The sequence below is a fragment of the Salvelinus sp. IW2-2015 genome, linkage group LG7 (genome assembly GCF_002910315.2).
Source record: "Salvelinus sp. IW2-2015 linkage group LG7, ASM291031v2, whole genome shotgun sequence".
NCBI lineage: Eukaryota > Metazoa > Chordata > Actinopteri > Salmoniformes > Salmonidae > Salvelinus > Salvelinus sp. IW2-2015.
The window spans coordinates 11,776,919-11,787,059 of NC_036847.1; the positions used below are offsets into that span (position 1 = coordinate 11,776,919).

Genomic DNA, 10,141 nt, shown 5'->3' on the forward strand with positions numbered 1-10,141 from the left:
CACACACACACACACACACACACACACACACACGGATTGGTTTTGTATAAAGCGCTTTACATTGTTTATGTGTTTGGGGTGGCCGTGGCAGGGTCAACCTACTTCATCCACCACCAATGAGTAGATGTAGCCTACAGTAGCACCCAACCTGGGGCGCGCATAACAGCCATCCTGTGCCAGAATGCTCATAATAGAAGAGAAGACACATCCCAGCAGAAACTGACCGGTGTGAGCTAACAGCAAGCTCATTCTCTGCAGTGGTGGCTCGCCTGAAAATCCTGGGGAATTGCATTGCTGCTAACAAGCTTAGCATCGTGACTAGGGCAGGGCAGCAGCAGAGAGGCGGTGTCGGATGCTGCGACAGCCAGAGATGTGTCATGAATGGTCTTAGTCAGCCCCCAGCACTGTCGATTTAAAGCTGGGGTTTAGCTCTAGGATAGCACGTCAGGGTAAGATGCTAAATTTAGCGCCACTGACCTTATTTTCAGTGATCCACGAATGAAGCCAAATGCTGTTGGGCTGGTGGAGATGATGATGCCTACTGATGTCATCAAGCCACTTAGAGCTGGCAGTTGTGTTGTTTATTAAGTGTGTGATTGGCTGCAGCATGTGGCTGTTAGTGAGCCCACAGAATTAAATAGACCAATTTAATTTAATGTATCTCTGTGTGTCAACAATTTATTATCATCTACCATCAATCTGTTCACAATGGTTCTGGGTATGGACTTTGACTGAAGGAGCTGAGGCTAATTCAACAGCGTCATAATCTTCATTTATTTTTTATTTACCTAAATTTAACTAGGCAAGTCAGTTAAAAACAAATGCTTATTTACAATGACGGCCTACCCCGGCCAAACCCGAACGATGCTGGGCCAATTGTGCGCCGCCCTATTGGACTCTCAATCACGGCCAGTTGTGATACAGCCTGGAATCGAACCAGGGCCTGTAGTGACAGCTCTAGCACTGAGATGCAGTGCTTTAGACCGCTGCGCCACTCGGGAGCCATTATCTGATCAAGTTTCCATTTTAATTTAGTCTTGGTTTGAATGATTTGTCAAGACATAAACCTGTTGATGCACTACACATATACGCACCACCAAAGAATGTATACATATTTCTCAGCAGTGCTTGGTATCTATTCGATATGAAGCTGTACCCACCAAAAGAGTGCTCCAGCATCATGGATCCTGGAGTATGAGTCTCCAAAAGTTTGGTGAGGTGAGAGTGCCATGTACTTGCTACCTGTAAAGTCAGACACAAAAAAGTAGTCAGGCAAACTAACACACCAAAACACTATGTTTTCATGGACGCATTTGCTGTTTTAATGCTACTAGACCAGTAATATAATCACGATAACACTACAGTATTTTATCTTCAGTTTTACTGTCAGGCACTTATTTAAATTTTACCTCAGTGTATAAGGAACTGGCAATATCCATCTTTTCTTGCTTGATAAAGACATTGGCCATCAGAAAGTAGCCACCACAAGTGACAATGTTATCCAAGCCATACTCCTCACTGGCATAGTACACCTGAAAACCAAAGACAAAGGTTCAGATGTGGAATATTGCAGCATATTATACCGCTATTCAAATAGGTAGTCAAAGTGCATTCATAATTCCTGAGATTCTCCACTGGTACTTATGTTTGGCATGGGGATAGCAACCTTCAGTGAACACGGAGCTAACATTTTGGACATGCAAAAGAGCATATGTATCAAGCGTCTCAGAGTAGGAGTGCTGATCTAGGATCAGGTTAGCCAGCACTTCTACTCTGAGACGCTTTGTGAATACAGGCCCTGATTGGTTAAAAACAATATTGTAAAACTCCTTATAATCTGCACTGCGATCATTGCGTTTTCAGATTTCTAGGGTTGGGTATGTTACTTTCTAAATGTAATCCATTACAGTTACTAGTTAGCTGTCCAAAATTGTAATCTGTAACAACTTTTGGATTACACAAACTCAGTAATTCAATCTGTTTACTTTCAGTTACATTTAGATTACTTTCCCCTTAAAGGTCCAGTGCAGTCAAAAACTAGATTTCCTGTGTTTTATATATACTTCCACACTATGAGTTTGAAATAATACTGTGAAATTGTGAAAATGATGATAATGCCCTTTTGGTGTAAAAGCAATTTAAAAAGACTACCTGAAATGTCAGCCTGTTTTGGTGGGATGGATTTCTGGCCTGCCTGGTGACATCACCAGCTGCTAAATTAGTTAATAGATCAATAATAAAGACTGCCAATAACAGCTAGCTTTCAGTTTTCCCGTCTCCACTCAGGCCACTCCCAGACCGTCCTTGCTGAACACAAATTGTTATCAATTTTTTTTAACAATTTTAACTGATAACAATTACAGTAAAGTACTTAATTGTTACCAAGAAAGTAGTTGATATTGAGATAAAAATGGCTGCATTGGACCTTTAAGAGGTGCAGGTTCTGTTTTTCGACATTAACCTTGTTCTGGAGGCAGCTCTGCACAGTGGTTACTAGCTGGCACAGCCACAAAGTCAGAAAATCAGATTTTAAACTGAACCCTAACCTTACCCCTAACCTTGACCACACTGCTAACCCTAATGCCTAACCTAACCTTAAATTAAGACCAAAAAGCAAATGTTGGTTTTCATACATTTTTACATAGCCAATTTTGGCTTTGTCGCTGGCCCATCTAGCGGAAATCGCTAAGTTCTGCCAGCAGTGTGATTCACATCAATGCGCTATGTAGATATCAATAATAACTGATATCAGTATCGCCCGTAGGCTACACCACTGCTGTCGTCCTTACCTCCAAATGTTTATTTAAACTGGATAATCTTTGGATGCAGACAGCAGTTGCACCTTGGAAGATATACTTGGACTGTAGCCTACAAAAGCCTATTCCTGCTCTTTTCCCACGATCCATAAAACACACTTGGTGTGTCATCATAGTGGTCTCTGACTTGTGGTTTAAGTTTGTTCACTCAGGTGGAACAAACTTAAACTTGTGCCTTTTTTCAATGCTGATTTGAGTGTCATTGATAAAACAGAAAGGTGTCAAGTAATCATCTAGTTTTTCAAAAGTATCTATAATCTGATTACAATATTTTTGCTGGTAATGTAACGGATTTCAGTTCGTTTTTTTTGTAATATGTTACATGTAATCCGTTACTCCCTAACCCTGAAATTAGTAAATATGAAGTAGACCCACTAAATCCCATCTTTTCACCAAAAGAAACAAAGAGAGGAAGCCACTTTATACAATTGAAATGCACCCCTATAGTTCGACTGCCATAGTAAATCTGTGGTTTTGAAGCACTGGTAGATTTGACCACTGATAAGCTTTGACACTCACGTCGTTGGCAAAGTGCAATAGCGCTCCCTCCAGGTTTTCCGTGGCGGTGTAGAGGCGACCCAGGTTGCGGTGCAGCTGGTGGCGGACGATCTGGCTACACTCGGGCGTCTTCATCACCGTCCACTCGGCCTGAGACAGGTACCCCTCTGCCTGGGCCAGACTGCCCAGACCTGGGGGGAGGGGAGCAGAGGAATGGGTCATACGCAACACAACAACAGTCTACAGTTCAGTGGCATTGGTCACTCTACAGGTCAGAGTCATGTAGCAGGGTCAAGAGTCACATCCAGGTCAAAACTAAACTTAAACAGCACAGAACTATGGGCCTACAGATCAGAGGTAAACATCTAAATCTCAACATCAAATCATGAATCTACAGGGCAGGACTATTGACTGTGAATGCTGAACACTAGCTTGAGATCCACGTGCATATCTCTGACTTTCGCGTAAATGGGAGATTTGAGAGGGAATTCAAATCAAATCAAATTTGATTGGTCACATACACGTGTTTAACAGATGTTATTGCGGGTGCAGCGAAATGAAATTGCACGGTTCCCAAGTAAGATTCGGCCCGAAAGGAACGGATCACAGTGTTTCAACAAAGAGTTCGACACAGATCAGCAATGATTTGAGTTCAACACAATGCTGAAAATGGACTGAAGACACAGTGCAGGTTCTCTAAAATCTAATGTATCCACTACTACCCTTGCACGAATAATGTAAACACAATAGTATCTCATAGCTGCATTTGAATTGGTTTGGTCTCTGCCTTCCTGTGGTTCTTTGGTAAAACTGCCAGCTCATGGGGAGTTTCCTCCATCTTGTGACTCACCCACGTTTGCCTCCGCCAGCAGGAGGTATGCAGGGACCAGCTGGACAGCACTGGGGCCGTAGACGTCCATAGCACAGCGCAGGGAGAGCTGGGCGGCAGGCAGTGACTCCTGATACTTCCCTTCAAACAGCTTCTTCTGAGCCATAGCCCTGGAGATCTCAATCAGCTCCTCCTAAACAGAGGTTACACCAGGCAAAGACATTACAGTTACAGTACAGGGCATGCATTTCAGTAGGTTGTTTCCGCACAAAATCAAAGTTATCAGACATTTCTACAGACATCATTTGCGATTGAGGGCTACAGATTTCAAAAATGTTGTATAGGCTCTTATTTAACAGATGGCATGAAATCATCTTGTACTCAAATAACTCTTTAGGTATGCAAATGTCTGACAAAACATTGATTTGAGGTTCAGCTATCTCTATTCAGGTTCATATTCATTAGACAACAAACAGTAGAAAAGGACTGAAAGAGCCTCCCTAACTGGACTTGTCCATAAGAATCAATGGTTTTTGTTTTCCTTAAAAACAAAAAAAAACGTTTCGCTTTGGTGTGCCCTAATGAATGAGACCCTGGTGAGTGTCTGATCCTCACTTGTCTGTGCAGTATCTGGGCACGGTGGTGGTCTCTGTCCGCCTGCAGGCTGTGGAAGGGCGTTGCGGTGCGGATGGGGATGAGCAGCTGGCAGATCTTCTCATGGATTCCTACCCAGTCAGCCTGCTGGTGTTCCTTGTCACTGAAAAAAAGAAAAAAGAGACATGGGCTGCATTCCAATCTCCAAAATGGGCTCCCTTCCCTTTGTCCTAGCTGACCCCGCTGTGCGAATCACACAGGACTGGATGTGAGCAATGTGGTTTCTCACAGTACTTACTTTCACCAAATGGCATTTCTTGTTTTCAGGAACTTTGTTTTGAAGACATTATAGCTGTACCTGTATGCATTGGCATGTAATGCGCAGATCTGTCTACAGAAACATTTTAAAGGACACTAGACTAGATAAGACATCAGTCTGCCTGCATAAGTCACATTGCCTTCTCTAACAGTTTAATAAGAAGGCATAGGCCTAAGCTATGATTTGAATCCTTTCATGTGCAACATCTTTCAATTCCCCTAAAGGTATCCTAAATTGTATGCCATTAAATAACAGGTTTATAATTTCATGCATCTTGCTATTTTCCCAATGCGTTGGAACTGTCTGAGTTTCCTCATGTTTTCTTTCTGCGGTGCTTGAACATTCCAATGTGTTTTTACTGGTCTGGAGTATCAGTCACGTCATGGCAATAACACAGCATATGGGCTGGCTCACAAGGGCTGAAATGTGCATGCACTTACTATGCACTCACACAAGAGTCAAGGGGATCCTAAGGACACAGACCTGTACTTTCTCATTCATTGAAGGTCCCTAACTCTGAGTCTGTAGACCATAATGTATGGTGTGTTTGGCTAGTTGGGATTGTAGCTGTTGCTCCGCAGCATGGCAATGTTTATGCAGCCCCTTGGCACGGAGACGTGTATTAAATCGGGACGTAGGCAGACAGCTGGCCCCAGAAGTAGGCTAGTTTTTCTCTTGTTTTGGAGAATAGTTGCAGGGTGAGAGAAATGCATTTTAAAAGAAGAGATGCAGCAGGGGGAATAGAGCCAGGGATATAACACACTTTTAAGCTCCCTCAGAGGGAATGGATTTAGTGTCTCATCCCTTAAAGCTTAGGCCTAGTGGAAGGCTGTCACCAAGCACTAGGCCATATTATGTATAGTGCTTTCAGAAAGTATTCATACCCCTTGACTTATTGCACATTTTGTTGTGTTACAGCCTGAATAAAAAAAATTATACAAAATATTAATGTCTCACCTATCTACACACAATACCCCATAATGACAAAGAGAAAACATGTTTTTAGAAATATATTGAAAATGAAATATCTCATTTATATAAGTATTCACACCCCTGAGTCAATACATGTTAGAATAACATTTGGCAGCAATTACAGCTGTCTTTCTGGATATGTTTTTAAGAGCCTTGCACACCTGGATTGTACAGTCAAATTGATTATTGATCATTTCTACATAACCATTTTCAAGTCTTGCCATAGACTGTGAAGTATATTTAAGTCAAAACCTAACCCGGCCACTGGGAATTTAATTAGATTTATTTAACCCTTATTTTAACAGGTAAGTTGCTGAGAACAAATTCTCATTTACAGCAACGACCTGGGGAATAGTTACAGGGGAGAGGAATGAGCCAATTGGAACCTGGGGATGATTAGGTGGCCATGATGGTATGAGTACAAGATTGGGAATTTAGCCAAGACACTGGGGTTAACACCACTACTCTTACGATAAATGCCATGGGGTCATTAGTGACCACAGAGAGTCAGGACACCCAGGTCACACCTGTACCAAACATAGACCTTTGTATTCAAGACAAACTTAATATCTTTGCCACATTTTTTAAAGTTTTACTTTAGTGCCTTATTGCAAACAAGATACATGTTTTGGAATATTTTTATTGTGTACAGGCTTCCTTATTTTCCCTCTGTCAATTAGGTTAGTGCTGTGGAGTAACTACAAGGTTGTTGATCCATCCTCAGTTTTCTCCTATCACAGACAAACTCTGTAACTATTTTAAATTCACCATTGGTCTCACCGTGAAATCCCTGAGCAGTTTCCTTCCTCTCTGCCAACTGAGTTAGGAAGAACGCCTGTATCTTTGTAATGACTGGGTGTATTGATACACCATCCAAAGACTAATTAATAACTTCACCATGCTCAAAGGGATATTCAATGTCTATTTTTGTTTTTTTACCCATCTACCAAATAGGTGCACTTCTTTGGGAGGCATTGGAAAACCTCCCTGGTCTTTGTAATTCACTGCTCGACTGAGGGACCTTACAGATAATTGTATGTGTGGGGTACAGAGATGAGGTAGAGGTCATTCAAAAATCATGTTAAAACACTATTATTGCACAGAGTGAGTCGATGCAACTTATTATGTGACTTGTTAAGCACATTTTTACACCTGCCATAACAAAGGGATTCCATCCTTATTGACTCAAGACATTTCAGCTTTTCATTTTGTATTAATTTGTTTAAAAAAAAAACGAAATAAAAAAACTGAAGACCGCTTTGACATTATGGGATATTGTGTGTAACAATGTGACCTAAAAAAAATCGCTATTTAATTCATTTTAAATTCAGGCTGTAACACAATTTCTTGGGGGAAAAGTCAGGAGGTGTGAATACTTTCTGAAGGTACTGTATTAGTAAGAAACGTAGCTCTCCCAAAAGTGACAAATTCAGCAAATACAGCAAACCAAGTGGCGAGGTTGTTTGGATGAAGAACGAATTAAGGAATGTGCTTTTAAATGTAGCATATCAAACTAGAAATTCAGTAGGACTTGCTATTACATAAGGGTGCACTCTTTCAGAGACCACATGATAGGGCTTAGGCATAATTCACTTGACATTATTCTCTTAAAAATAGCTAACTTGCTAAGCTAACTTGCTTTCCAACTGTTTCCAGTACCACATTTTGACTGAGGCAAACATAAGTCTGCTTTTAGTGTTATCTGACAATCTAGTAATACGTTTGTAGCTAGCTAAACACTGCCACCTAGTATTGAAACTGGTGAGATGTATTTTTCATAAAACTTAAAGTCAGAAACTTTTAACTACTGTAGCAAGTTGTTGTTCTTGTTGTGTAGCTAACTACTGGAGTCCACTAGTTACACAACAAAAAAAGTGGAGCCATATTAAAACAATGGCAATAATTATTTATGGTAATTTAAGTCCTATCTATGCTAGCTAGGTATGTCGACTACTAACGTTACTTCATAAACTTACCAGTAGAAAGTTACTCGACATTTGGTGCATTGCAGGTACGCAAGGTTTTGACAAAGCTCACATAGCTTTTTCGCTCCTTTTGGGTTTGCAAGTGGATTTATCGCTGACGTCAGTACCGAAACATGAGATTTACTCCTCGTTATTGAGCTCATGATATAATAAATACAAGTTTAGCCTATCTGCTATTGTCCGGTGAGAAAAACATGTTTTACAATTTGTTTCCTGAACGCTTCAAGTTGCTATGGAGACGACCTTTGATGGTATTACTTGTTTAAAAAAGAGAACAGCACAGAAACATAGGCATCCAACAAATACAAACAGATTCGCGTATTTAAACGTTTGTTCTGTATAAACATATTGAACTTTTAATCAGAGAGATAAATAATACATTTTCCTGAATAAAAATGTGCTTGCTTCAGCTGTCCAAAAGTATTTTTGTGATAGTGGAATAAAGTTTACACTCAGAACGTGCAAATACTTGGATTATAAGGTTTTATTTTGTATCATTTAAGACACTGATGATTATGACAAAACTGAACATTTGTTTTTAATTCTTATACGGGAACTTTTTTGTACACTGAGTGTACAAAACATTAAGGACACCTGCTCTTTCCATGACATAGACTGACCAGGTGAATAAATGATCCCTTATTGATGTCACTTGTTAAATCCACTTCAATCAGTTTAGATGAAGGGGAGGAGACGGGTTAATGAAGGATTTTTAAGCCTTGAGACAATTGAGACATGGATTGTGTAGGTGTGCCATTCAGAGGGTGGACAAGACAAAATATTTAAGTGCCTTTAAACAGGGTGTGGTAGTAGGTGCCATGTCAACTAAGTCACACATAGCAGTCATTGTGGGTTTTGTCAATTTTGACTCATCTTGCTGAGCTCCACTGAGCATTTGACCTCTTTAACCTTCTCCATTATCTCCTGGATCATCTGCTGCATTTCTGACTTCACTTTCTTAACTGAAACAAAAATACATTTACAAAGAGATGTCTCATTGGTTTGTTCCTTACTAATGCATGTGTCCATCATCCACACACAGTACATACCAACTTTTCTCCCCACTCCCCCAGTGGTTTGTCAGGCTCCAAGTGAATATGTGGTTACGGGTTACCAGGGTGATGAGATTCCATCCAGTGAAAACACTGCCAGGCTCTTCTTCTCAATGTCTAGCTGTGGCTGGGGCCGAGGTTAAGACTTCACATTGGGCAGTATGTCTAGCTTTAGATTTCTCAACAACGTCTCTGAGTGTTGTGTTGACATCTACCTCATGTCTTTTCTGGAATCTCTTATTACAGAGTGGACACCGGTACTGGTCACTACTTCCCCAGTATCTACCGATACAAGCCAAGCGGAAGCTGTGGCCACATGTGGTGGTGACTGGGTCTGAGAACATCTTCAGGCAGATGGAGCACACTGGTGGACTGCTGGTGGCTGCCATAGCCTGGCAAGAAAGACACATGTTGCTGTTATTGTCATTGTTGTTGTTATTATTGTTGTTGTTGTGTCTACCCCTAAATTTCAATGACTCCAAGACAAGTTCCAAAGACTATGAGACCAGTGTTTTCCATGTATTGTTTTATTGCTTGTACATTGAACAGTTCAAAGTATGACAGCTTGCTTGCGTTGAAAGATCAGTAGATAGCTGTATTCAGACCTTTGAAGGGGTGTCAGTAGACAAAGATGTTGTCAACAGAAAATGTTCAAACAAGTGATAGAAATACAATAGTGTTTTGTTTGAAGTTTGAGTCATTATTTGAAGATCTACTCTGTGGGCCAATTACATATTCAATTAAATTACATCAAATGTTATTTGTCACATGCTTCGTAAACAACAGATGTGGACTAACAGTGAAATGCTAGTGAAATGCTTACTTACGGACCCTTCCCAACAATGCAGAGAGAAAGAAAATAGAGAAGAAAAGTTAGTGCAAAACAGGTCAATGCAGAAAGTCCGGGTAGCTATTTGGTTAACTATTTAGCAGTCTTATGCTGTGGGGTACAAGCTGTTCAGGGTCCTGTTGGTTCCAGACTTGGTGCATCGGTACCACTTGCCTTACAGTAGCGGAGAGAACATTCTATGACTGAGTATAGACTGAACAGTCTATGTGTCTATTAGCACTCTACT

The 10,141-nt window shown here is 40.8% G+C and overlaps 1 protein-coding gene across 1 annotated transcript in view; it reads right to left on the minus strand.

Moving 5' to 3' along the window:
- zmynd12 (zinc finger, MYND-type containing 12) overlaps positions 1-8,265 on the minus strand; it is an 11,404-nt gene extending 3,139 nt beyond the window's left edge. The window contains exons 1-6 of the mRNA XM_023990983.2: positions 8,005-8,265; positions 4,759-4,900; positions 4,165-4,336; positions 3,336-3,505; positions 1,410-1,532; positions 1,161-1,242 (exon numbers count right to left, since the gene is read on the minus strand). Of these exons, the coding sequence (XP_023846751.1) occupies positions 1,161-1,242; positions 1,410-1,532; positions 3,336-3,505; positions 4,165-4,336; positions 4,759-4,900; positions 8,005-8,156 (841 nt within the window). The 5' untranslated portion in view covers positions 8,157-8,265. The remainder of the gene's footprint in view (positions 1-1,160; positions 1,243-1,409; positions 1,533-3,335; positions 3,506-4,164; positions 4,337-4,758; positions 4,901-8,004) is intronic.
- Positions 8,266-10,141: the final 1,876 nt, after the last annotated feature.